The sequence below is a fragment of the Vitis riparia genome, chromosome 19 (assembly GCF_004353265.1).
Source record: "Vitis riparia cultivar Riparia Gloire de Montpellier isolate 1030 chromosome 19, EGFV_Vit.rip_1.0, whole genome shotgun sequence".
Classification (NCBI taxonomy): Eukaryota; Viridiplantae; Streptophyta; class Magnoliopsida; order Vitales; family Vitaceae; genus Vitis; species Vitis riparia.
In genome coordinates, this window is record NC_048449.1 from 22,155,915 (window position 1) to 22,182,970 (window position 27,056).

A 27,056-nucleotide genomic window follows, 5' to 3' on the forward strand; every position below is an offset into this window, starting at 1 on the left:
ATGGGGTATAATAAGTTTCCTATCATACTCCTATAGAGCTTTTTTTCAACATCCTTTCCATATGCATCCTTACTAAGCTTACTAGTAGTGTTCATAGGTGTCCTAGAGTGTTTGGTGGATTCTAGACCAAATTTCTTCACTAACTACCTAGCATATTCAAATTGTGAAAGAAAGATTTCATCTTTTAGTTGTCTAATCTACAATCCTAAGAAGAAAGTTAGTTCACCAATCATACTCATCTCAAATTCAGTCTTCATTTCCCTAACAAAACTAAAGACAAGATCACTAGAGGTGGCTCCAAAAACAATAACATCAACATAAATTTGGATCACTAGTAATTCATCCTTGTACCTATGAGTAAACAAGGTTATATCAACTTCCTTTTTCTCAAACTTTTTCTCCAAAAGATAGGTAATGATCATCTCATACCAAGCTTTATGAGCTTGTTTTAATCCATAAAAGGCTTTCTTCAACCTATAGATATGATTGGGGAATTTTGAATCCTCGAAACCCTTAGGTTACTCAACATAAACTTATTTACGTAGAATCCCATTAAATAAAGTACTCTTGACATCCATTTGATAAAGCTTCATTCTCAAGGAGCATACTATAGCCCAAGTATCTTGATTGATTCTAGTTGGGCTACGGGTGGAAATGTCTCTTCATAATCAATCCTCTCTATCTGTGAGTATCCTTAGGCTACTAATCTTGCTTTGTTCCTCACAATGACCCTATTTTCATCTTGTTTATTTTTTAAAATCCATTTTGTACCTATGACATACTTATCTTTAGGCCTAGGGACTAAATACCACATATCGTTCCTAGTGAACTGATTCAACTCTTCCTATAGTGTGGTAATCTAAGACTCGTCTTCTAAATCTTACTCCATGTTATTGGGCTCCAATTGGGAGGTATAGCATATAAGATCCATCTCATTTAATCTTGATCATCTCCTAGCAACTACACCTTCATTCACGTTACCTATAACTTTTGAGATACAGTAGTTCTTGGGTACTTTGGATTTATGCTTATTCCCCATTTCTTCATAATTATCTTCTTGAGATATATTCTCATCCTTGTTGGGGTCAACTTCACTTTGAGGAATATTATTTGGGTTCTTTGATTTCTCCTTAGGAAAACTCACAAAGAAGTATCTTGAAAAATCATCCACAACAAATAAGATAAATCTCTTACCACTTCTACTCTCAATATGCATAGGACTCATAAGATCCATAAGAAGAAGGTCTAAAGATTTAGTGGTCCTAATTTCCTTAACCTTATTGTGTGAACTTTTTTATTGTTTACCCACCACAAATGGGTTTAGGTTCACCACTAAGTTTAGGGATTCCTCTAACTTTTTCACTATTAACTAAGTGTACAAGATCCCTATAGTTTATTTGACCTAGCCTTCTATGCCAGAGTTTAATAAGGTCTAGCTTTGCACTAATGCACACAAGAGGTGTCTTAGAGTTAGGATTTATTGCATAACAGTTGTCAACTATCCTATGTCCTATGGTAATGACTTTTCCTTCTTTATTGACTACCTTGCATAAGTCTTAGCAAAAATTCACCCTATGATCTTTGTCATAGATTTGACTAATACTTGGGAGGTTTGCCTTGAGTTCATCTACATAAAGAACTCCATCTAACTTAGGACAAGTAGGGATAGATATACTTCATTTGTCTTTCACAAGCTAAGTTTCCATCCCCAAAGGTAATTGTGCCACCATTATAGTCCTTAAGAGATATGAAAGAAGGACTTGTCTCTTGTCATGTGTCTAGAGCAACCACTATCAAAGTATCACTCACTAGAAGACCTAACTTTAAGTGCAATGAAGACTACTTGACATTTAGTCCTATTTTTTTTTCATTCAAACTTGTTTAATTCTAGGTGGTAACTTAGAGGAGCTTTGTTGAGATATAGGCTTTTGATTAGGTTTATTCCCTTTTCCATTATTCAAGATGTTATTTTTAAGGGAATTAAAGTCATTCATTAGCCTTTTTATTTGAGATTCAAATCTCTCTAGGAACTTAGTGTAGCACCTATATTGAGTGTGTCCTATTTTCTTTCAGTGTATAGTGATGGGTTTATGAGAGATGTTGCTTGGTTGGGGGTTTCATCTTTTCCTTTAACAAACACAATTTCTCCACTAGAAAGAGTTTCATCTTTATTAATATACCCCAAACCTCATTTATCACCATGGGTTTTGCATTTATCGAGTATTTCATTAAGCATTTTAGTTCTAAGGTGAAAGATCTCATTCACAAATGAAGAAGACTTACTATTTTTCATCTCTTGAGTAAGAACCTTATTCTTCTCAATAAGAGAATGATGGTCAGACTCAAGAAATCTAATTTTTTTTTTCAAGTATATTAATCTTCTTTTCTTTTAGCACATCAATCTTAGTTTTGTAAGCTTCAAGTATATGATGGTATCTTAAATAATTCTTAATAAGTTTTTCATGCTCAACAACAAGATTATTCAGAAAAGTAGCTTTTTGATCATTAGTGAATTCATTGTCACTATCACTATCACATTCACTGTCATGCACAAATTCCACAGATGTAACAAAAGCTAAAAAGTTATTAGGATCATACCTTGTATCTTCAGAAGTTGTGGAACCACTTTCTTCTAAAATCAATGTCACTCCATGTAGCTTGCATAGACTTTTTGATATTATTTGGGTTAGGACAATCAGTAGCAAAGTGTCCCAAACCACCACAGTTAAAGCATTCTACTTTCTTACCTTTGGAGGAACCTTTGTCATTTTCTTTGGATGATTTCTTAAGTCTCTTTCCTTTTCTAGATTCTTGATTTTTGCAAAATTTTTGTTGAATTTCTTTACCGTTTTAATTCTCTTAGTCATATAAATCAATTCATTCCTAGTTATATTATGTGACATTTCAGTATCTTTTTCCTCATTCTCTGAAGCCTTAAAGGCAGAGTCTTGAGGCTTTTGAGAATTAGGTAGGGGCATCTCATATGTCTATATAAAGCCAACAAGTTCATAAAATCTCATCTAATCAATGTCTTTGCTTTCCTCTATGGCAATAACTTCAGGTCTAAATCTCTTTGGGAGAGAACTCAATAATTTTTCCTACTACATTTGAATCTAGAATGGGTTCTCCAAGGTTCAAAGAAGAATTAACTAATAATCTCAAATTTAGTTTTGATTTTCATGCATCGTAATAATATCAAATTTAGTAGTAAGCATTTGCAATTTAGAAACTTTAATAGTAGACATACCTTTATGAGTGACTTGAAGGATATCTCATGCTTCCTTAGCACGAGTATGGTTTCTTATCTTACGAAACGCATCTGGACGAACTCTATTAAAGATACTAAATAAAGCCCTAACATTGGCGTCACTTCCTTCATTATCAGCTTTGTCTCAATCTTGTTTAGGTTTTAATTCTCCAAGTGATCTTCCACGAACATCAAGAAACAATGAGGGCGTTCACCTTGCATTTTAAGAAAAAACTTCATCTAGGCTTTCCAATAGGGATGGTTACTCCCATAGAAGCAAGGTGGACTATTTAAAGGAGCCCTAGTTTTTTATTGTTTCATACTAGACATACAAAATCAATAAAAAAAAATTCATTTTTATCCTATATAATTAATAAAAATTTGATCTTTAATCAATACGAAAAAAAAAATCGATTTTTATTTGTCTATAATATCAATTGAAAAACCAAAAGTCTAATAGGATAACACCCAAAGGGAAGGGAGGTGAATGAGTGTATTTAAAAATTATTTGTATATTATAACTAGCTTTTTCCTTGCAAGAAGTTAGAGATTATTAATTTCATTCAACAATGGACAATGTAATCAAGATAATCAAATATATGCAATGAGGCACAAGGATATTTACATGAAAAACCCTCACACCAACTATGGAGATAAAAAAAACCATGAGGTCTAAGACTGTTAATCTAAATCCACTATATGAGATCAAGTTACATAAATTTACCTGATCACTTTACCCTAAAAACTTACTCTCCAGTATCTACAACTTAATCCACATCTGTGATGCAGTAATCCCTAATTGCTCCAATGAATACACTTCAGCCTCGCTAAAGGGATGAAGATCTTCAACGTCGAGATTCAAAGCTTGAATTCTTTGAATGGGAGATCATTATGACTCGTTAGGCTTTCTCTTAAAGAGACTATTTTGAATATCTCTAATCTCTTACCCTATAAGGGTTATGGAGAGGTATATATAGGCAAATAACCCGAAGAGATTTGATATGCATAGGTTTCCAAATCCAACTTATGTGAAATTCTCAAAATTATTCTCTAATTTTTTGCAAGAAATACATGAGCGCTTGAGCACACATAACCACCGCTTGAGTGCCTCGGGTCCTTGAGTGGTGCTAAGCGCTTGAGCGGTCCCAATGCTTGAGTGTTGATGCCTACTCAAGTGTCCCCTGTTTCATTCACTTTATAAATAAATAAATAAATAAATAATCAATTGTTGTTGATTTAAAAGATATCGTTCCTCTTTATACCTAATAGAAGTCTAACTTGCCACAAGTCAAACCTTTTCAGATGTACCTGTGACTTCTCGGTTGAACGAACAACAACCCTTGATCTTCAATGAAAAGCAAGTCACTATCTAACAGGACTTATGTGGCCAAACATTAAAAGAAATAAAATTGTCAACATACAAACAAGACTCAATGTCCTAACAACATCTCTATCATTTAGATTCCATATATGTATATTACACCCAACAAACTTAAAATGATTGAAAATTTCATGATATATCTAATTTAATGGCAATATAAAGACCACCAAAAAGAATGATATTTGACATTCTAATCATAATACATTTTTGTTAGTTCAAGATGTAATTTTTATTTGTTTTCATTAAGATTATGTTTGTTTTTTGAAAAGTAGTAAAAAAAAAAAAAAACAAAATGTAATAAAAAAAAGAAAGAAAATAAAAAAATGAAAAAAATAAAAAATAAATTTTAAATTAATAAATTATTTTTACACACTTCTTCAAACTTAACTCATTTAGCTTTTATCTTTTATATAAAAATTAAGTAATTTTTTTTTAAAAAAAGTCTCTAACTAATTTTAATTATATTTTATTTTCTTTCATATTTTTTTATAGTAAAATAAACATAAAAAACATTTTCCTTAACAAAAATTTCCCCTTTTTCCAAAACATTTTTCAAGGAAGAAGACCAAAAAAACCATATAGCCTAATTATGTTTAATCTTTTTAGAAATATCCCATAAAATATGGAACTTTCCATAAAAGAATGAATGAAAAGAAAAGTAAAATGAATAAAGCATACACTAATAAATTTCGTATGAAGTTGGAATATAATTAATGCGAGCACATGAAGCTACATTTGATAATATCACATCTCTTCAATAACCCTTAATTATAATGTCCATAATAATAATAATTCACATCTTATATTCATGTTGCCTGATAATAAGAAAATGGACACCATCAAAACTAGTATAAAATAAGTATTGAAAGTCTTCACCTAATGAATAATAAATGTTCATATTTTCTATTAGGCCACATGGGAGTTTTCAATGAACGAATCAACGTCTCAGTTGTAGCCTTCACCTAATATATAACATAACATGGGCAAGTTAACGTATTGTATTGTCTTGATAAACCTAAGTTTATATTTTTTTTTTTTTCTTTCTTATCACCTCTTACTTTTTAATAACATTAGAAGTTCAACTTTTGTATCAAAATGAAATTATTAAATCAACAAAAATTCATCCAAAACTAGAAAATCGATAAATTAAACAATAATAAATTTTATGAGGCACCATATTGACCAAAACCTAACCCAACTTCAGATCTTTCTTCAAATATTCACACTTATAAATTTTCATCTTCAAAGAATTATCGATAACATATATTTATTTACCATTACTTTGATATTTTGGTAATCTAGTTTATGGCCAAGCGCGAGCATAATTTAAATTTAAAATCATTATCAATTCTCTCCCAAATATTTTCTTTTGTAGTTGATATTTGAACATTTATCAATATAAAGATTATTGTCTCGATAATATTTTCACTCCCAACGAAAATGATGACATAAGATGTAAGGCTCAAGATTCGGTAAGCTTGAGATTTGATATTGGTTTTGAGAAAACATGTCTAAAAAAGTAAGTATGAGATTATGTGTGCTTAAGATTTGGTATTGACTTAAATTTTGATGTGATTTGAATCACACAAAGAGGATTAGTTTTATCTTATTGAATTGACTTTTGATAATTTCAAGTCTTAGAATGAGTTTTGTCCATCTCATCTAAAATATTAATTGATGTTTGACGTGGATAGCCTAAACTTTTTATTACATTCAATTACCATCACTTAAGTGGTTTATTCCTAATCTTAAAGAGTAACATTGTTGTACCCTAACAATCCTTCCACTTCTATGGAGTGAACCCATAACTCTTAACTCCAATATTAATTCTTGGATCGGGTATTTATCATTTCTTCTCAAAACCAATTATATTCAATGAGAATAAACTAAATTTTTTATGGCTTTCAACCACCATCATTTTGATTGCCCATCTCTATACTTAAAGAATGACATTGTTGTTGCACCTTGATGATGAGAAATAGTTTTATTCACTACTTTTAACGAATTTGTTATTTTGATTAAATATACTTCTTTTTATTAAAAGTTTTGTAGCATTCTTCGAACGTATAACAAATTAATCAATTTCAATTTTAATAATAGTGAGCTTGTAGACTTGTTTTATTTTGTAATTTTTATATCATCACACTTTGGTTTATAAATTGATTCGTTAATTATATTTATGTATTTGTCGCTTTCCTTTGACATTTTATAAAATTATTGTTCATGTGATAAGCATGAAAAATTTACTAATATTTTACTTAAAATATTTTAAGAAATAAAAAGTATTTAAATCACTTCATTTGAAAAAATAATGTATTACCAATGTTGTCATTTTTATATTCACAAAAGTCTACTATAAATATTTTTATAAATTCTCTCTTATTATTCACAATTTTCCATCCTTAGTGGTATTGGGCAAATATTTTTTGTTACAAAAGTTACAAAATAAAATATAGTTATAGTGAAAAAATTATTAAAACAAGTATACATGACATAGAATGTATATTATTATAATATACATCCTTAATGATTAGCTGGTTTTAAGTTCTAATATTTAATTGTGGGTGAGTGTTTATTAAAAAAATTATTTTTTATTTTCTTCATTATTTCTTTCCCTTTTTTTTTTTTTTTTTATTTTTATTTTTATTTTTTTATGATATCTCACATAGCATATATGAGAAAACTTCTAACGTTATATAAGTGAGTTCATATTAATAATATAGATAAACTTTAAAATAGTGAGGATCCCTTTAAACTCATAATGAATAATATGTGTACTGATATGGATAGTTACATTATCTTCTTTTTTTTTTTCTTTTTTTTTTCTATTTGCTTTATCTTGGCTCCTCATAATCAGCCAAATGTCCATCCAAAAGACTTGGACGTAAAGGAAAAAAAGTAAAATGAATAAAGCAGTGGAGCATAAATAATACATTGGTTATAAGGTTGAATGAGAACAGATGGCACCACATTTTATATTGAAAACGACCGCATTTTATGGGAAGTAAGGCCTGCCTTGTTGACTTGTCCACCTATTACATAATATTATTCAGTGCCCATGTGACTCAGCAAGGAGGCTTGGCAAGGTAGGTGACCCACTTCTTCTCATATTTAAATCAAGTTGCTTTTCCTTCAAAGATGAGTCATAGACCGGAGGATATCAAAGAACGGATAGATGATATTTATTGAAAAAGATATCCCCTTGCTACACACTACACACACGGATAAAAGAATACCTTAAAACCTTGATAAATGAATTTTTGAATAAATTAATAACCTCACTTAAATAATAAAATCTTAGGTTCTGTCAATATACTAAATTAATAATTTTATTAATAAAAATAATAATTCATAATCTAGTAAATAAAACTTCATAATATAGTAGTGAAGAATTTTTTATGATTTCGATTTTTCTCGATTTACCTTTTTCCGAATCACCACATATTTAAAACTTCTCATCTTTTAAGGTATTAAAGTTTCACACCATATATTTTCCTTTATTTTTTTTTTAAATCAATAACCATTTTTTTGGTCTCTTAAAACTTAAGGTATTAAAGTTTAACACCATATATTTTCTTTCTAAGAGTTTTTTTTTTCTTTATAATCAATAACCATCTTTTATTTTTTTAAGTTTCTTAGGCTTTTATGTATTAACTTTCTATCATATTCATTTTTTTTAGATTTAATAATCATTCATTTACAAATACTTTATAGTAAAAATATAATTTTTTTATAAATTAATAAATATTTATTTATCAATAAATTAATAAATTATTCGATAAATAAAAAATCCTGCTAAAATAATAAATTAACTTGGTTCCAAGAGTATTATTATACTGTAGTTGGAGAGACACCCATTCCTTCACTGATATTATTGGAAGAGATGAAAGCAAAGAGGATGTGATGTGGAAGTTGTTTTCGTCCAAGAATAAATCTTAACGTTGTTGCCATAGTTGGTACTTGGGGGGGGGAGGTGTTGGGTCAGGCCACCCTTGCTCTCAATTGGTCTACAATGATGAAAGAGTGGTACGATACTTTGAGCCTATGCGCATACACCTCAAACCCTGAGGCTAAGGGTACCGTGGTCAAAGTCAAAATCTAAATCATCAAATTTAAAGCAGCTTCTAATGGAAGCATGCATCCTACACTAATACCTCCTCATTGATATCACGTGGGGAATAATATAAAAGAGTTTAACTCCATATATAGTATCGAATTAAATCTTGGGAGATATCACCTTTTTTAATAAAAATCAATTAGTATGTAAGCTTATTTAATTCAATTTCTTTGAAAAAATTAACACTTTCAATTTAACGATAAAACAACATAATAGCGGTAGTAGACTAATTGAAATGTTTTACATAGATTCACGGGCTGATCTAATGGATTAAAAAATAAACCTATTTTTGGGTCTGATTGATTTTATTTTATTTTTAACAATTATGTAATTGAGTTATCCTTGTACCGATTACTCAACCAATTGAATTGACCAACAATGTGATTGACTACTTTTGATATAAGCGGGTCAATGCATCATCATGTGGGTTAGGAGTAGTGTTAAAGCCGAAAGTCGTGAATAATTGAGTCTATTACCATTGAGTTAATACCTTTAAAAATACTTTTAGAATTGGATCAGTTTTTAAATCGAAAAATTTAATAATTCGTGGTTTATTGATTGGACTAATAGTTAAACCGTGATCAAATCAATTATATTATAAACTATGCATCCATTTTCATAAACCTTACAAATGGCTTAGTAGTAGTGTTCCCATTACTCTAAGGTTAGCTAGACATGTGCACAAATCTGGCCCTTACAAAAGGGATTGTTTTTTTTTTTTTTTTTTTTCACCTTGGTTCAAATTTAGGTAGAATTAACTTTAAACTGACAATTTTGAAGTAGAATTTTTCAATACTTTTGAAATATGAAAACGAACAATTTTGATATATTTTTTTAAAATTTTAAAGGGATATTTGCATAACTATTCGTAATTTTTGCATACAATTGTGAAGCGTGACACTTTCAAATTTAAACAAGTATTTTTCTTTACATTTCAATTTTATTTTAATAAGCTATTCATTGACTTTTTAACAAGCTTAAGAGCAAAATGTTTGAGTTTTGAATGTATGAAACATGTCAAAGATTAAAGGAGAAGAAAGAAAGTATTTAAATCTAAAATTTATTTCAATATACATTATTAATAGTAAAATATCATATTTTACTTTTTAATAAATTAAAAAAAAATCTAAAAACTTATATGTTAAAGTTTTTAAGAATTTTTATAACTAATTATAACTTTAATAACATGTAAAATTTATATTTAATTTTATAATGATATCATGAATTTATATTGGTGTCACAATTGGATAGTGATTGAATCATGGATCCAACTAGTCCAATAACTTTTGGATACATTGACCCATTTGATTATAAAAACATAATAATAACTATAAAATTTTATATATATTATCACATTTACAAGTAAAAAATCATGCACGATTTCAAACTTGATTCTTTTATACATTTGAGTGATATTAGAGGTTGAATTTTTTATCTTAATATATATTAATGCCTATCATGAATATACATTTGAGTGATATTGGTGGTTGAATTTTTTATCTTAATATATATTGATGCCTATCATAAATAAAAAGTATGAAGACATAATACAACTGTATTTGAGTTGTAGAAAGCATGGTGTTTCCCACGTCTCTACCTATGGCATTATAAAATTCACACCAAGAATGCATCATCAAATGACCACATCCACTGCATGTGACCCCCATGTGATATGTCACTACACTCTTTCCCAACTCTTCCAACTTCTTCATCTATATTTTAATCGACAAGTTTAAATTTCTTTAAAATGTTGACATAGAATTGAGAATAATGCTAATCACAATTTTCACACAATTAAAAGTTTTGTACTTTTTTTTTTATTTAAGGAATAATCATTTTTTTCCTTATATATATATATATATATATATATATATATATATATATATATATATATATATATATATAGCCTTACTCTATGAATGGCCCTTTCTCCTCTTGGCCAAAGGAAATCCAAATTAGCTTGAATTTTGATATAAATGAAGTTGTTCAATTTGCCTAATTTTTTAATTTTTTTTTTTTTTTTTTACTTTTTATTGTAATTTTCTATTGCTTTTATAAAGGTTGAGTTTTATTTTGGAAACTTTTCACAAAAGTACAAGGAAAAAATAGGGAGAAAAATAAAATATAAAAAAGTTAAAAAAAAAAAAAAGAAGAAGAAGTAGAAAATAGATGTAAAATTAATAAATTATTTTTAATTATTTTTTCAAATTTGTTTCATTTATATTTTTTTATTTATATAAAGATTAAATAATTTAAAATATATAATTATTTTAATTAATTTTAATTATTTTGATTATAAACCAAATATCATAAAATTATTTTTCTTAATTTTTTTCTTTTCTATATATCTTCCATATTCTTTTCTTAATAATGTTGTATCCATAATAATAATACTTCTGGATGCTGAGGAAACCCAACCATATTTTATATCATGTCACATGGGGCTTGGAATAGTTGTAGGTAGACAAGTTAATAATTGATTTGAAATCTTCAACCACTAATTTAAATTCTTCACCTAATCAATAATAAATGTCCATATCTTTCTACTATCTTTCTACCAGGCCACATGCATGGGACTTCGAATGGTTTAAAGTGAACATGTTCCCTGATTAATTTGGAGCTTTCACATAATATATAATATATTTTATATATATATATATATAATTAAATAATTTAAAAATATATAATTATTTTAATTATTTTGATTTGATTTTCTATTATAAATCAAATACCAGAAAATAATTTTTCTTAGTTTTTTTTTTTCTATATATCTTCCATATGTGTTTGTTCTTTTTTAGAAATATCCCATAAAATATGGACCTTTTCTAATCAACCAAACACCCAGGAGGAACAAAAAAGAAAGGAAAGAGAGAGAGAGAACTTAGAGAAAAATAAAATGAAAAAACCGCTAAAGATAGTATACATTTTATATAAAGTTGGAATATAAATCAATGGAGCCACACCCCTTCAACAACCCTTAATCATGTTGTATCCATAATAATAATTCACATTTTTTTATTTATTTTTCATATCAGTACACATGTGACCAGATCATGAGCAATAATAAATGTCCATATTTTAATAGATTTGAAATCTTCACCCATTAATTTAAGTTCTTCATCTAATGAATAATAAATGTCCATATTTTTCTACGAGGCCACATAGGACTTTGAATAGTTTAAAGTGAACATGTTACCTCATTAATTTTGAGACTTTACATACTGTATAATACTATAAAATGTTGGATAGATCACTAACCTCATTTAAATAATAAAATCTTCTAATTCTTTTTTTTTTTTGTTCTAATTTTTACATGATTGTGCTTTATTTTATAAATTAATTAATAATTATATTTATTTATCTTGGCTTCCCGTACATATTTTATATGAAAATATTATCCATGTATGTAATACACAAGATGAATGCACCCTTACAACTAAATTCATCTTTTAAATTTAAAAAAAAAAACTAAAAATTAATATTTTTTTACTTAACATTTAAGTAATAAAAATAACATAACCAATTTAATTTTTGGTTTTTCATTTTAAAATATTACTCTTATATTTCATAACTTTTCATCCTTAATGTGCTACAAATCTTTTTACCACTATAAGGGTTATGACATGAAAATTATGTGTATGGAATAAATAAGAAAAAGAAAATTAAATTATCTTATTATTTTGCAATGTAGTTTTTATTCCCAAACTTTCCTCAAATCTTTTTGGTTATATTTGATTATTGGAAAATGACAATAAAAAATATAAAAAAAATATTATTCTCTAATGTTTGGTTTTCATATTGAAGATATCGGATATAATTAAAATTAGTTAAAATTATTGGTATTTTTAAATTATTTATTTTTTATGTTAAAAAGTTAAAATAAATAAAATGAGTTTAAAGAACATATAAAATAATTTATTAAATTAAAAACTATCTTTAATTTTTATTCATTTTTTTCTTCATATTTTCTATTAAACTTACGGAGAACCAAACACATCCTTAGTATTTTCCTTATTTTTTTTGTTAACGTTGTTTTCCCTTGTCTTTTTCTATAGTATTTAAAAATAATAAATTTGTTCCCCTTTCTTTTAGGTTATGTTTGGTTTTTGAAAAATTTGAGAGAAAAAATAAAATAAAAGAAAAAATGAAAAGAAAATAAAAAATAAATTAAAAATTAATAAATTATTTTTATATATTTCTTCAAATTTATTTTACTTAATTTCTTTCATTATATAAATATTAAATAATTTTAAAATACATAAGTTTTTAATTAATTTTAATTATATCTAATTCTTTTAAACAAATTTATAGTGAAAAAACCTTTTTTATTATTTATTTATTTTCCCTACGAACGAAACCTAACCTTAGCATTTTTCCAAATTTCGGATTCAAAAGTAACTGAATGTTATGAAAAAAAATAAAATGAATGAAGTAGAGGAGCATAAATGGTACATCAATTTTATATTGACTACCGTGTTGACTCGTCCACCGAATCCATAATAGCAGCAAAAATTTTAAACTTTATTTGATAACTGTTTTTGAAAATATTTTTAAAAAAATAATTTTTAAGAACAGTTTTTAAAAATTATTCTCTAATGTTTTTTTTAGAACAAAAGTTTATTTGGGAACCTAAAATTGTTTTTAATCTGTTTTTAATATTTTTAAATGTGTTTTAAAAATAATTTTTATATCTATAGCTTTATTTTTAATCATTATATATATATTTATATAATTATTTTTTAAAACAACTCTAAAAAAACAATTGAAAATAACTAAAATATGTTATCTAAAAACATAATATTTTTTATTTTTTATTATCTATTTTCTAATAATAGAAAATAGAAAATAAATTTTTATTGTTAAATACATTTTAAAATTCTTTTATTCTAAAAAACAAAAATTGTTCTTGAAAACAATTGCAGGGTATTAATGCAAAGTCACCCAACAATCCCCTTCCATTCCTTCATACCCAACCCTTTTTTCATTCATGTTTCCAACGTCTTTTCTAATATTTAAAATTGATAAATATAAATCTCTCCGATATTGCCCACTTTGTCATAGAATAGAGAATAATGACAAATCACAATTTTCACACAAATGAAAGTTGTATACTTTTTTTTTTTGTAAGGAAGCATTAATATAAACATATTAAAGGAAAAACACGAAAAATAAAACAAATCATATAAAAGATAAATAAGGTTTATCTTCACTTTGAATCATGAATCCTTTCAATCTATTAGATGTTTTCACTTTGGGTGTTTTTTGCTCCTCTCATAATTTTTTTCCTTTATAATTTAGAATATTTATAAAGATATTTCTACTAATTTTTCTTATTTTATAAGGAATTTAATTACAATCACATCTAAAGTTAGAAAATATTTATAACTTTATGATATTTTAAATAGGAATTTAAGTCATCTTCCTAACAAATAATCATTTAAATTTATTTTTTTCACACATTATACATTTCAAATTTTCAATAAAAATTTCCACATAAATAATTATTTTTAGATTTCTCTTTTTAAATTTTAACAACATTAATAATTGAATATTTCATCCAAATAAAAAATAGTGAAATTAAGAAAAATTAAAATAAAGATAAATAAATAAATTAGTCTCATAAATATATAATAATTTTGCATAAAAATTATGAATTAATAATCCAACCAAAGCTCTGGTCCACATGTTATATATATTGAGAATCCATATGTTATAATGAGAAATAAAAAATAAAAAAATGGATTTAAAATTTAAAATTATTTCAACATGTTTCTTCAAACTCGTTGTATATATTTTCCTTATTTATATAAAGATTAAATAATTCAAAAATATATAATTATTTTAATTAGTTTTGATAATATTTGATTTTTTTTTACAATAATAAACGAAATATGCTCAAATGAATGAACCATTGAAGCATACTATGCATTTTATATAAAGTTTTTTTATATTAGTACCCATGTGAACTGATCAAAAGAAACTAGGGACTATCAAAACTGTACATCTGGATACTGAGGATCAGCAGAACAGATATAATAAAAAATGTTCATATTTTCTATAGTACCACATGGAATCTTAATTGATTTGGAATCTTAATTAACCTAATCTATAATTAAAAAATGGATAAATTAATTAATTTAAGAATAGTAACGGTCCATTTTTTGTCAGGCCACATGGGAGTTAGAATAGTTTAGTGAACATGTTCACTGATTTGTAGCCGTTACCTGATATATAATATAAAGTGGACAAGTTGGAGCATGCTTCCCAGAGTGATTTAAAAATTGTTGAAAATTAATGAATGAGAACATGTAGATGGCACCACATTTTATATTATTGAATACATCCACAACCTTTAATTACAACTGGCATGGCCTGGCATAACTTGTCCACGGAATCCATATTATTAATCAATACCCATGTGACCTGGCCTATCCAATCCACCCCTATAAAGATATCTCTTACTTTGTTCTCTATTCTATCACAATTCCCTCAGCTTCTCATCTTGTACGTGCTGTATTTTCTTGGCTTTCTGCTACTTTGAGTTGTTCCGAAATGGCTGATCAAATTCCATTCGGTGTTGTGGAGCACATTTTGACCAAGTTGGGGTCCAAGGCGTTTCAAGAAATTGGATCCATGTATGGTGTTCCAAAGGAGATGACCAAGCTCATTGGGAAACTGGGCACCATCAAGGCTGTGCTTTTGGATGCTGAGGAGAAGCAGCAGCAGCAGAGCAATCGTGCAGTCAAAGATTGGGTCCGGAGGTTCAGAGGTGTTGTTTATGACGCAGATGACTTGCTGGATGACTATGCAACCCATTATCTTCAGCGAGGAGGATTGGCAAGGCAGGTCAGTGAATTCTTCTCATCTGAAAATCAAGTTGCTTTTCGTTTAAACATGAGTCATAGACTCAACGATATCAAAGTAAGGATAGATGATATTGCAAAAGAAATCCCCATGTTAAATCTGACTCCACGGGACATGGTACTACACACACGGGTAGAGAATAGTGGGAGAGACACCCATTCATTCGTGTTAAAATCTGAAATGGTAGGAAGAGAAGAAAACAAAGAGGAGATAATAGGGAAGTTGTTGTCGTCCAAGGGTGAAGAAAAGCTTTCGGTTGTTGCCATTGTAGGCATTGGGGGGTTGGGTAAGACCACCCTTGCTCAATTGGTATACAATGATGAAAGAGTGGTCAATCATTTTGAGTTTAAGATATGGGCTTGCATTTCTGATGATTCTGGTGATGGTTTTGATGTTAATATGTGGATCAAAAAAATTTTAAAATCTCTGAATGATGGGGGTGCTGAAAGTCTGGAGACTATGAAAACTAAGCTTCATGAAAAAATAAGTCAAAAGAGGTACTTGCTAGTCCTCGATGATGTTTGGAATCAAAATCCTCAACAATGGGATCACGTGAGAACTTTATTAATGGTTGGTGCCATAGGTAGTAAAATTGTAGTAACCACCAGAAAACCTAGAGTTGCATCACTCATGGGAGATAATTTTCCAATTAATTTGAAAGGTCTTGATGAAAACGATTCTTGGAGGTTGTTTTCAAAAATCGCATTTAAAGATGGAGAGGAGGATGTGCATACAAACATCACCCAAACTGGAAAAGAAATTGCAAAAATGTGTAAGGGAGTTCCTCTCATTATTAAGTCTTTAGCAATGATATTGGGGTCTAAAAGAGAACCGGGGCAGTGGTTGTCTATTAGAAACAATAAAAATTTGCTGTCACTCGGAGATGAAAATGAGAATGTTGTAGGGGTGCTGAAATTAAGTTATGATAATTTGCCAACTCATTTGAGACAATGTTTTACATATTGTGCTTTATTTCCAAAAGACTATGAGATTGAGAAAAAGTTGGTGGTACAACTATGGATAGCACAAGGTTATATTCAATCTTCAAATGATAATAATAAGCAATTAGAGGATATAGGGGATCAATATTTTGAGGAATTATTGTCAAGGTCATTGTTGGAGAAGGCGAGAACCAATCATTTTAAAATGCATGACCTTATACATGATCTTGCACAATCAATTGTAGGATCTGAGATCCTTGTTTTAGGAAGTGATGTAAATAACATTCCAGAAGAAGCTCGTCATGTATCATTGTTTGAAGAGGTAAATCCTATGATAAAGGCTCTAAAGGGAAAACCCATAAGGACCTTTCTAAACCTTTATGAATATTTTTATAAAGATAGTACAAATGTAAATTCATTTTTTCCGAGTTTTATGTGTTTACGTGCATTGAGTTTAAGTGGTATGGGTGTAGAGAAGGTGCCAAAGTGTTTAAGCAAATTGAGTCATTTAAGGTATCTTGATCTTTCCTACAATGGTTTTAAGGTACTTCCAAATGCTATTACAAGGTTAAAGAATTTGCAAACATTAAAACTCACAAGATGTCGGAGATTAAAAAGAATTCCAGACAACATAGGAGAATTGATCAATCTTAGACACTTGGAGAATAGTGGATGTGATCACTTGACTCATATGCCACATGGAATCGGCAAGTTGACTTTACTTCAAAGTCTACCATTGTTTGTGGTTGGGAATGACATAAGGAATCACAAAATTGGTAGCTTGAGTGAATTGAAAGGCCTTAACCAACTAAGAGGAGGGTTATGCATAAGTAATCTTCAAAACGTGAGGGATGTTGAACTGGTATCCAGGGGGGAAATTTTGAAAGGAAAACAATATCTTCAGTCCTTGAGATTGCAATGGGAACGGTGGGGGTATGAGGGTCATAAGTCAGTAATGGAAGGCCTTCAACCACACCAACACCTAAAGGATATCTTTATAGAAGGTTATGGAGGTACGGAGTTTCCAAGTTGGATGATGAATGATGGGTTGGGTTCCCTGTTTCCCTACCTAATTGAAATTGAAATTTGGGGATGTTCAAGATGCAAAATTCTGCCACCCTTTTCTCAACTCCCTTCTCTCAAGTCTTTGAAGCTTGTTGGTATGGAAGAACTGGTGGAACTGCCGTCATCTCTTTGTCTTTCTCAATTAGATATCAGACGATGCCCTAACTTGGCATCCTTGGAACTGCATTCTTCTCCTTGTCTTTCTCAATTAGAGATCATCGATTGCTATAACTTGGCATCCTTGGAACTGCATTCTACTCCTTCTCTTTCTCAATTAATGATCAGAAATTGCCATAACTTGGCATCCTTGGAACTGCATTCTTCTCCTTGTCCTTCTCAATTGGATATCATCGATTGCTATAACTTGGCATCCTTGGAACTGCATTCTACTCCTCTTTCTCAATTAAAGATCAGAAATTGCCATAACTTGGCATCCTTGGAACTGCATTCTTCTCCTTGTCTTTCTCAATTAGATATCATCGATTGCTATAACTTGGCATCCTTGGAACTGCATTCTACTCCTTCTCTTTCTAAATTAGATATCATCGATTGCTATAACTTGGCATCCTTGGAACTGCATTCTACTCCTCTTTCTCAATTAAAGATCAGAAATTGCCATAACTTGGCATCCTTGGAACTGCATTCTTCTCCTTGTCTTTCTCAATTAGATATCACCGATTGCTATAACTTGGCATCCTTGGAACTGCATTCTACTCCTTCTCTTTCTCAATTAATGATCAGAAATTGCCATAACTTGGCATCCTTGGAACTGCATTCTTCTCCTTGTCTTTCTCAATTAGAGATCATCGGTTGCTATAACTTGGCATCCTTGGAACTGCATTCTACTCCTTCTCTTTCTCAATTAATGATCATAAATTGCTATGACTTGGCATCCTTGGAACTGCCGTCATCTCTTTGTCCTTCTCAATCAAGGATCGGAAATTGCCCTAACTTGGCATCCTTCAATGCGGCATCATTACCTCGTCTTGAGGAACTAAGCCTGCTTGGAGTCAGAGCAGAGGTACTGAGGCAGTTCATGTTTATCTCTGCTTCTTCTTCATTGAAGTCTCTGCGTATATGTGAGATTGATGGTATGATATCTCTCCCAGAGGAGCCGCTTCAATATGTTTCCACTCTCGAAACTCTCCACATTGTTAGGTGCTCTGGTTTGGCAACATTACTACACTGGATGGGCAGCCTTTCCTCGCTTACGGAACTTATTATTTATGACTGCTCTGAATTGACATCACTGCCAGAAGAGATCTATTCCCTTAAAAAACTGCAGACATTTTATTTCTGTGATTATCCACACCTAGAGGAAAGATACAACAAGGAAACAGGTAAAGACCGGGCCAAGATTGCTCATATCCCACGTGTTTGTTTCAAGTGTGATTCCAAATTGAGATGGAAGGTAGGTCCGAAATCCCCAACCTTTCTTCCCATTTTTATTATTTAAGAATCAAAATGCTATGTTTCCATTTTATTATTGTGTTTTTACTGCTCACATTAATAATTTTGAAATTTTTTTCCAGCTGGGAAGCTATTTTACTTGGTATTGTACATTCTAAGAGTTTGAGGAAATACTGAGGTCTGATATGATAACTCTCAATCTTAAACGTTGCTTTGTGTTTGGAATGTTACTACCTTGATACATACCCTCACCTCACTTACAGAGCTTGGAAATCGTGGCTGCCCTGAATCGACGTCACTGTCAGAATATATGTTCCCTCAAAAACCTGCAGACACTAAATAATCTGCATCTGTTCACAGAAAGATGCTGAAAGGAAAGGTGAAGACTAACCCAAGATTGCTCATATGCCACAAATTGATATCATACATCCATGAAGATTGAACTGATACACAATGCCTTTCAGGTCCGAAATCCCTAACTTTTCTTCTTATTTTCTATGACTTCATTTTCATTATCTTACTTTTAAAATGCTCTGTTTTCATTTGTTTTGGTAGTTCTTTGTATTTGTGCCTTACTTGTTTGATTAAATGCTTACATCTTCAAATTATTTTATACTAAGTGTTTTGCATTCTAAGAGTTTGAGGAAATACTGAGCTCTAATATAACTAGTAGAGTACACCATTCCTAAGAAGCTTACCATTTCCTAATGCCCAAAGGATCCCGAAAGGAGACAACTTTGGATTGGCTTGAAGATTTCACATGGTCCAAAAATTTGTATTTACTAGACGCTTGATACAAAAAGTAGTTTAAATTTAGCCATTAATATAACTTTTTTATTAGAGAAATAATTGCCAAACAAATGCAAAATAGAAAATGGTGTTAATGAATTCAATACTTGATCTATATTGTAGTTTAGCAGCTTTTGTTAGATAACGAGTATGGGGTTGGGTTTATCATGTTACCATTCCAAATATTCTTAAAAAAATCATCAAGGCTTTGTTTGGTTTCTTGAAAATTTGAATGAAAAAATAAAGAGAAAAAGTGGAAGGAAAAAAAAAAGTGGAAGTCAATAAATTATTTTTATATTATACTTTAAACTCATTTCACTTTTTTTAACCATTTGATTTAAAGATTAAATAATTTGAAAATGTATAAATTTATAATTAATCTTAATTATATTTTATTTTCTTTGGTATTTTCCATAGGACAATTAAACTTGAGAAAATCATTTTCCTTAACATTATTTTCTTAGTACTTTTCAGGAACCAAACATAACCTAAATGTTCTAGTTTAGTTTAGCAGCTTCATCAAATTAGATAGACAACCTCACATCTCTTATTCAACTGAAGTGCTATGTTAGTTAATGTTTTGTCTTTGCTTCTTCATTGAAGTCTGTCTATTGGATGCACAGATGATATGATCCAAACTCAAATTGAACACTGCTCTTGTTTTCCAACATTACTGTACTAGAAAGGCAACTTGAACTCACTTATAGACCTACTTATTGGTGACTGCATTGAATTGACATCACCTTAGAAGAGATGTGTTCCACATGGAAAATCTTTTATTATATGCACCTACTTGCAAGATACCAAAAGGAAATAGGTGAATACTTGCCCAAGAATACAAAGGGCCACACTTGGTGAAGGTTTCATCAGTAAGGAGAACCATTTCAAGTATGAAATCCTCCATTCTCATTTTCTGATGACTTCATTTTTATTCAATATCCATTTGAAATTATTCAAGTTCATTTTCTTTAGATATTATATTTTCTTGCTTGCTCAATAATTTCATTCAAGTTGTTTGGATATCACATTTTCTTTGGTTTTTTTTTTATTTTTTATTTTTAGAATAATTTCAAAATGTCATTTTTAACTATTCACAAAATTTGATCATAGTTGAGTGATTAAAATTCAAGTTTATTCTTATTATCATTAGTAGTTATTTGATATATTCGTTTGCTAATACAAAAATAAGACTAACAAGTAATGTGCATAGAGTTTGTAGAAGAGAAGAAAGATTTGATCCAAGATATTCCTAAAGATCGGAAACTTTCAAAGCCACCCAAGATCCCACAGGTTGAATTCAAATTCATTCATTTTACAATCCATTAATTCTACTTATAACATCTTTGTTATGTTACAATTTGCCTTTACTTGTTATGCAGCCTACCTTAATAATTTGGGGAGACCAAGATAAGGTATTCCTAGTAGAACTGGCTCACAAATTGAAAAGGTAAACTTGTATCACCTGCCTACATGCCTACAACAATACAAACACTAGCTCATGTCTTTCTCACTATTGAAATTGTTATTGCGTGCAGGCATTTCGGGTGAGGAGGCCCAACTTGTGATCATAGAGCATACTTTTATTATAGAGAAACCCAAGGAAATATTTAAGCACTTGAAATCCTTTCTCATTGATTTGCTTCCACCTCCCAAGCAACACCTAGAACCACTCACACCATGACGAAGTTAAAAGGAACTAATGCAACATTCTCAATATATTATAATATATCGAAGGAAGGGTGGCCACATATGAAGACCCTATTCCAAGGTCAAATTTTGGATTTTTGTGTTTTTCCTATCACTATTCCTATACTATTACCAGTGCACCTTATTTGTCAAGATGATTAAAAGGGAATTCCCTAGGATAACTAGTGTCTTAAGTGATCTTGAGGTTCATAAATTTTTGGTTTCCACAAGATAGGTGCCAACTATTTTTATTTTTTTTACACCCATGCAATATTCCAGTCATCTATTAACAAGGGCTAAAATTTCTTGTAGAGAATAGAATAAAGAACTAAATTACATGCAAATAGGACATTATTATTCTATTTACAAGTAAGGGCCAAAAATTGTTGAGGGTCATCAAGCACATTGTTCCTAAAATAATAGCATCCATGTTGTTGAGCAAAAGTTTTTTTATATTGGCACCTCATATGTTTGTTTAAATGCTCACATCAATAACTTTGAAAATATTTTCCAGATTTTTAACAAATTGTAATGTTGTGCACTAAACTAATCATTTTACTTGGAGTTCTACATTCTAAGAGTTTGAGAAAAAACTAAGGTCTAATATGACAACTCTCAATCTTAAATGTTGTTTTGTGTTTGGAATATTACTGCACTTGATAGATGCCCTCACCTCTGTTACAGAACTTGGAATTCATGGCTACCCTGAATTGACATCCCTACCAGAAGATATGTTCCCTCAAAAGCTTGCAGACACTAAACAATTTGAATCTGTTCACACTTAGAGGAAATCTGCTGAAAGAAAAAGTGAATACTAACCAAAGATTGCTCATATCCCACAAATTGATATCATACATCCATGAAGATTGAACTGATACAGAATGCCTTTCAGGTCCGAAATCCCTAACTTTTCTTCTTATTTTCTATGACTTCATTTTTATTATCTTACATTCAAAAATCTTCTGTTTTCATTTGTGTGAAACCAAGGTTTGGTTAATCTTGATTTTGATGATAACAAAACAAGGTTTAGAACTAATGATCATATTTCAAGTGTGATTAGGCAAGACAACTTCCAAAGTGGCAATCCAAAGACAAATCAAGCCAAGGAGAAATCATGAAGAAGAAAACCACCTCAAAGAGAAGAGTTTTTCAAGACCAAAGCTTCTTAGGATCTCTTTGTAAGGTTGTTGGTGCACTAGGTTTTTTTCATGCATTATATTCTTTACTTATGCATCAAAATCATCCAAGAATTAATTCATTTTAAATCCTTTTAAAATTGGATGATTTCATGTTTTTAATTAAAACCTTGTGTCAAATATTTTTCAAACTTGTTTTAAAGGTTTTAAGTTGAAAAAGTTGGGTGTTGAGCCAAAAATGGCTCAACCGGTTGAATCGGATGAACAGTAACCGGTTGACTCACAGCTCAACCAGTTGAGGTTATGAACAGTAACCGGTTGACCCTCAGCTCAACCGGTTGAGGGGTATGAACAGTAACCAGTCGACCGTTTGAAAACTGCAAAAATTTTCTCTTTCTTCCAGAACGGTTGTTCAACCGGTCATTGAACCTCGTCCGGTCGAGGCCTGGTCGAGGCCCAACGGTCACCTGCCAAACATTAAATGCTAACGGCTAGTCAACCGGTCGACCCCCAACTCGACCGGTCGAACCCCAAACGGCTAGTTTGGCTTTTTTCTTCTATAAAAAGGCTCCAATCTTCATTGTTTTAAGAGCTTAACCTTCCTAAATCATTCTTGAGTATATTTGAGCCTTAGAAGAGTATTTTTGAGTGCACCATTATTCCAAAACTTGCATATCTTTAGTGCACCATTCAATCCTAGTTTTTTCTTGTATCTTTGAGCCTAAAGTTCTATTACTAGAATTTTGAGAGATCTTTATTTGTATATCTTTGTGAGGAAGTTTTCCAAGAGTGTGGTATCTCTTGAGAAGTGTAAAGGGTGCTTGGAGCCAAAAATCCAAGAGAGTAGATTGGAACCATAATCCAATTGTATTGCTTGAAGGCTTGGTTTGGAAGCCTTGAATTAGTGGAACCTCAAGCTTGGGATTGAAGCTAGAGAAGAGTGGATGTAGGCCGGGTAGCGCCGAACCACTATAAATCTTGTGTTTGCATTCTCTCTTCCCTACTCCTTTAATTTATATGCAATTGTTTTTATATTGTTTATCATATATACTTGCATATAATTATCTCTTACATTCACTTAGTTTAAATTTGCAAAAAGAGACCATCACCCTATTCACCCCCCCTCTAGGGTGATTACCATAGGTTGGATTAGCCTCAAATTCCTAACAATTTGTTTTGGTAGTTCTTTTTATTTGCACCTTATTTGTTTTATTAAATGCTTACTCTAGTAAGTTTGAAAATTTTTACATCTTCAAATCATTTTGCTTGAGTGTTTTGCATTCTAAGAGTTTGAGGAAATACTGAGCTCCAATATAAATAGTATTGGTCATAGAGTCTTCCTTTCTTAAGAAGCTTACCATTGACCTAATGGCCAAAGGATCCCAAAAGGAAACGACTTTGGGTTGGCTTGAAAATTTCACATGGTCCAAACATTCATATTTACTAGATGCCTGATACAAAAGAAATTTTGCTCTCTTTTCAATTTAGCCATTAATGTAGTCTAAATGTTTTATTAGAGCAATAATTGTCGAGTAAATGCAAAATAGAGAATGGTGTTAATGAATTCAGTAGTTCATCTATGTTGTAGACTTGTAGTTTAGCAGCTTCTGTTGATAATGAGTGCGGGGTTGGCTTTATCATGTCACTGTTCCAAATACTCTTAAAAAAATCATTTAGCTCTATTTGGTTCTTAGAAAATTTGAGGGAAAATGTAAGGAAAACAAAATAGAGAGGAAAAGTGGAAGGAAAAAAAAAGTGAAAGTCAATAAATTATTTTTGTATGCTACTTCAAACTCACTTCACTCTTTTTAACTCTTCAATATAAAGATTAAATGATTTGAAAAATCTATAAATTTCTAATTAATTTTAATTATATTTGATTTTCTTTGGTATTTTCCAAAAGACAACCAAATATGAGAAAATCATTTTTCTTAACATTTTTTTTCTTAGTACTTTTAGGGAACCAAACATAACCTAAATGTTTTAGTTTAGTAGTTTCATCAAATTAGATAGACAACCTCACATCTCTTAGTGAGCTGAGGTGCTATGTTAATTAATCCTTTGTCTCTACTTCTTAATTGAAATCTCTATCTATTGGATGCACAGATGATATGATCCAAACTCAAATTGAACACTACTCTTGTTTTGCAACATTACTGCACTCAATAATTTCATTCAAGTTCTTTGGATATCACATTTTCTTTAGTGTTTTTTTAGAATAATTCAAAATGTCTTTTTTAACGGTTCACAAAATTTGATTACAGTTGAGTGATTAAAATTCAAGTTTATTATTATTATTATTATTATTATTGGTTATTTGATATATTTGTTTTCTAATAGAGACAAAAGACTGGCAGCTAATGTGCATAGAATTTGTAAAAGAGAATAAAGATTTGATCTAAGCTATTCTTAAAGACCAGAAACTTTTAGAGCTACCCAAGATCTCACAGGTTGAATTTTGATTCACCCAGATTACAATCCACTAATTATCCTTATATCATTTTTGTTATGTTACAAATTGCCTTTACTTATTATGCAACCTGTCTTAATAATTTGGGAAGACCAAGATAAGGTCTTCCTAGTAGAACTGGCTTACAGATTGAAAAGGTAAACTCATATCACCTATCTACATGCCCACAACAATATAAACACTAGCTCATGTGTTCCTCACTATTGAGATTGTTGTTGCATGCAGGCATTTTGGGCGAGGCCCGACTTGTGATCATCAATAACACAAGGCATGCTTTTATACAGAGAAGCCCAAAGAAACATTTAAGCACTTTGTTAGCCTAAGGGTTCTCCTAATCAGGTTTTGATAATAACAAACCATGGTTAAGTGACTAATTGGTTTGAATGGTAAAGAATATTAGGTATAAATTTGAAAATTCATCAAATGACCAAATGGATACAAGATCGAGACTTTTGGAAGACTTTTGATCATAGGAAACAAATGTAAGATGAATGCATGGGTGCACTTAGGTTTTACATATCTTTTCATGCATCTTTGAAAACTCGATTTATTCCTTAAAATTACGTTTTCATTAAAACCCGGGTTTTATCAATTGTATATTAGGCAAAACGTTTCAAAATTGGCATATCAATTTACCTAAAGACCTTGCCTAAGTGTTAGAAAGGAAAAAAATTGAAAAATATAGGTTTTCGGAGCCAAAAGACTGAACCGATCGAGGCACAGGCCAATCGGCTCAACCAACCAGGAAACCGGACGATTAGTTGCTCTTGTCCGACCGAGATATGGTCGAGGAGTGTCAAAAACAGTCTATCTCATCCAGTAGCCTTCTCTTCCTAGTCGAGTTACTCTATTTCCTGATCGACCTCTGGTTAAGGTTCGGTCGAGGCAACGGTAACCTGTCAAAGCATTAAATGCTCCAACGACTAGTGAACCAGTCGACCCCTAGCTCGACCGGTCGAGGCTGTTTTTTGCTTTTTTTGGCTCCCAAACTTAGAAACCTATAAATTGAGAGCTCCACTTCATTTATGACATAGAGAACACTTGCAATCAATTTTCTACCCACTTGTTCTTGCCTTAAAAGCTCTCATTTATTTCTTAGTACATTAAATCCTCACTTGCATATCCTTTAGTGCACCCTTGTGAATCATCCTAGCTTTGATTTGTATTTGAGCTTTCATTGAGCTAGATTGAGGGATTCATTCTTGTAAAAATTGAGTGTTAAAGCCTTCAAGAGGTTTGAATCTTGAAGAGATTATGTAAGAGCCCATTGGAGCCAGAATCCAAGTGTAAAGGAGATTGGAAGCTTTGTTGAAGCTTCAAGTTAGTGAAACCCTCACTCGGTTAGGAGATTGAGGAGAGTGGACGTAGGTAAGGAAATGCCGAACCACTATAAAATCCGAGTTTAAATTCTCTAACTCTATATCTTTATTTTTTATTATATTGTGCTTGAATTTGTTGTGTTGAAAAAGTTTTTGAAAAACCCAATTTACCCCCTTATTAGGTGTTTTTCTCATTTAAGCATAGCCTTTATTTTCTCACACTTGAAATCCTTTCTCATTAATTTGCTTCCACCTTATAAGCAACCCTCGGAACCACTTACACCATGACAAGGTGAAAAGAAACTAATGCAGCATTCTCAATATATTAGAAGATATCAAAGGAAGGTTGGCCACATATGAGGACCCTATTTCTAAGGTAGAATTTTAGATTTTTGTGTTTTTCTTGTCACTCTTTCTATACCATTACTAGTGTACCTTATTTTTCAAGGTGATTAAAAGGGAATTCCCTAGGATAACTAATGTCTCAGATGATCTTGAGGTTCATAAATTTTTGGTTTCAACAAGATAGGCGTCAAACCATTTTTATTTTTTTTTACACCCATGCAATATTCCATTCATTTATTAATAAGGACTAAAATTTCTTGCAGAGAATGGAATAAAGAACTAGATT

At 30.5% G+C, this 27,056-nt stretch overlaps 2 protein-coding genes across 2 annotated transcripts in view; both read left to right on the top strand.

Moving 5' to 3' along the window:
• Positions 1–27,056, top strand: part of LOC117909235 (phenylalanine--tRNA ligase, chloroplastic/mitochondrial-like) — a 76,588-nt gene that overhangs the window by 26,310 nt on the left and 23,222 nt on the right. The window lies entirely within an intron of this gene.
• Positions 15,290–20,702, top strand: LOC117909239 (putative disease resistance protein RGA3). Its single transcript, XM_034823189.1, has 4 exons — positions 15,290–15,591; positions 19,148–19,203; positions 19,289–19,489; positions 20,438–20,702. The coding sequence occupies exons 1-2, from the start codon at positions 15,298–15,300 to the stop codon at positions 19,181–19,183; spliced, it is 330 nt and encodes a 109-aa protein (XP_034679080.1). The 5' UTR covers positions 15,290–15,297; the 3' UTR covers positions 19,184–19,203; positions 19,289–19,489; positions 20,438–20,702.

What these genes read in the sequence shown, in the direction of transcription:
- LOC117909239 (XM_034823189.1), top strand. Translation starts at nt 15,298, where the DNA reads ATGGCTGATCAAATTCCATTCGGTGTTGTGGAGCACATTTTGACCAAG. An exon ending in GAGGAGGATTGGCAAGGCAG is followed by an intron (nt 15,592 to 19,147) that starts GTCAGTGAATTC and finishes ATTTTTTTCCAG; the next exon opens with CTGGGAAGCTATTTTACTTG.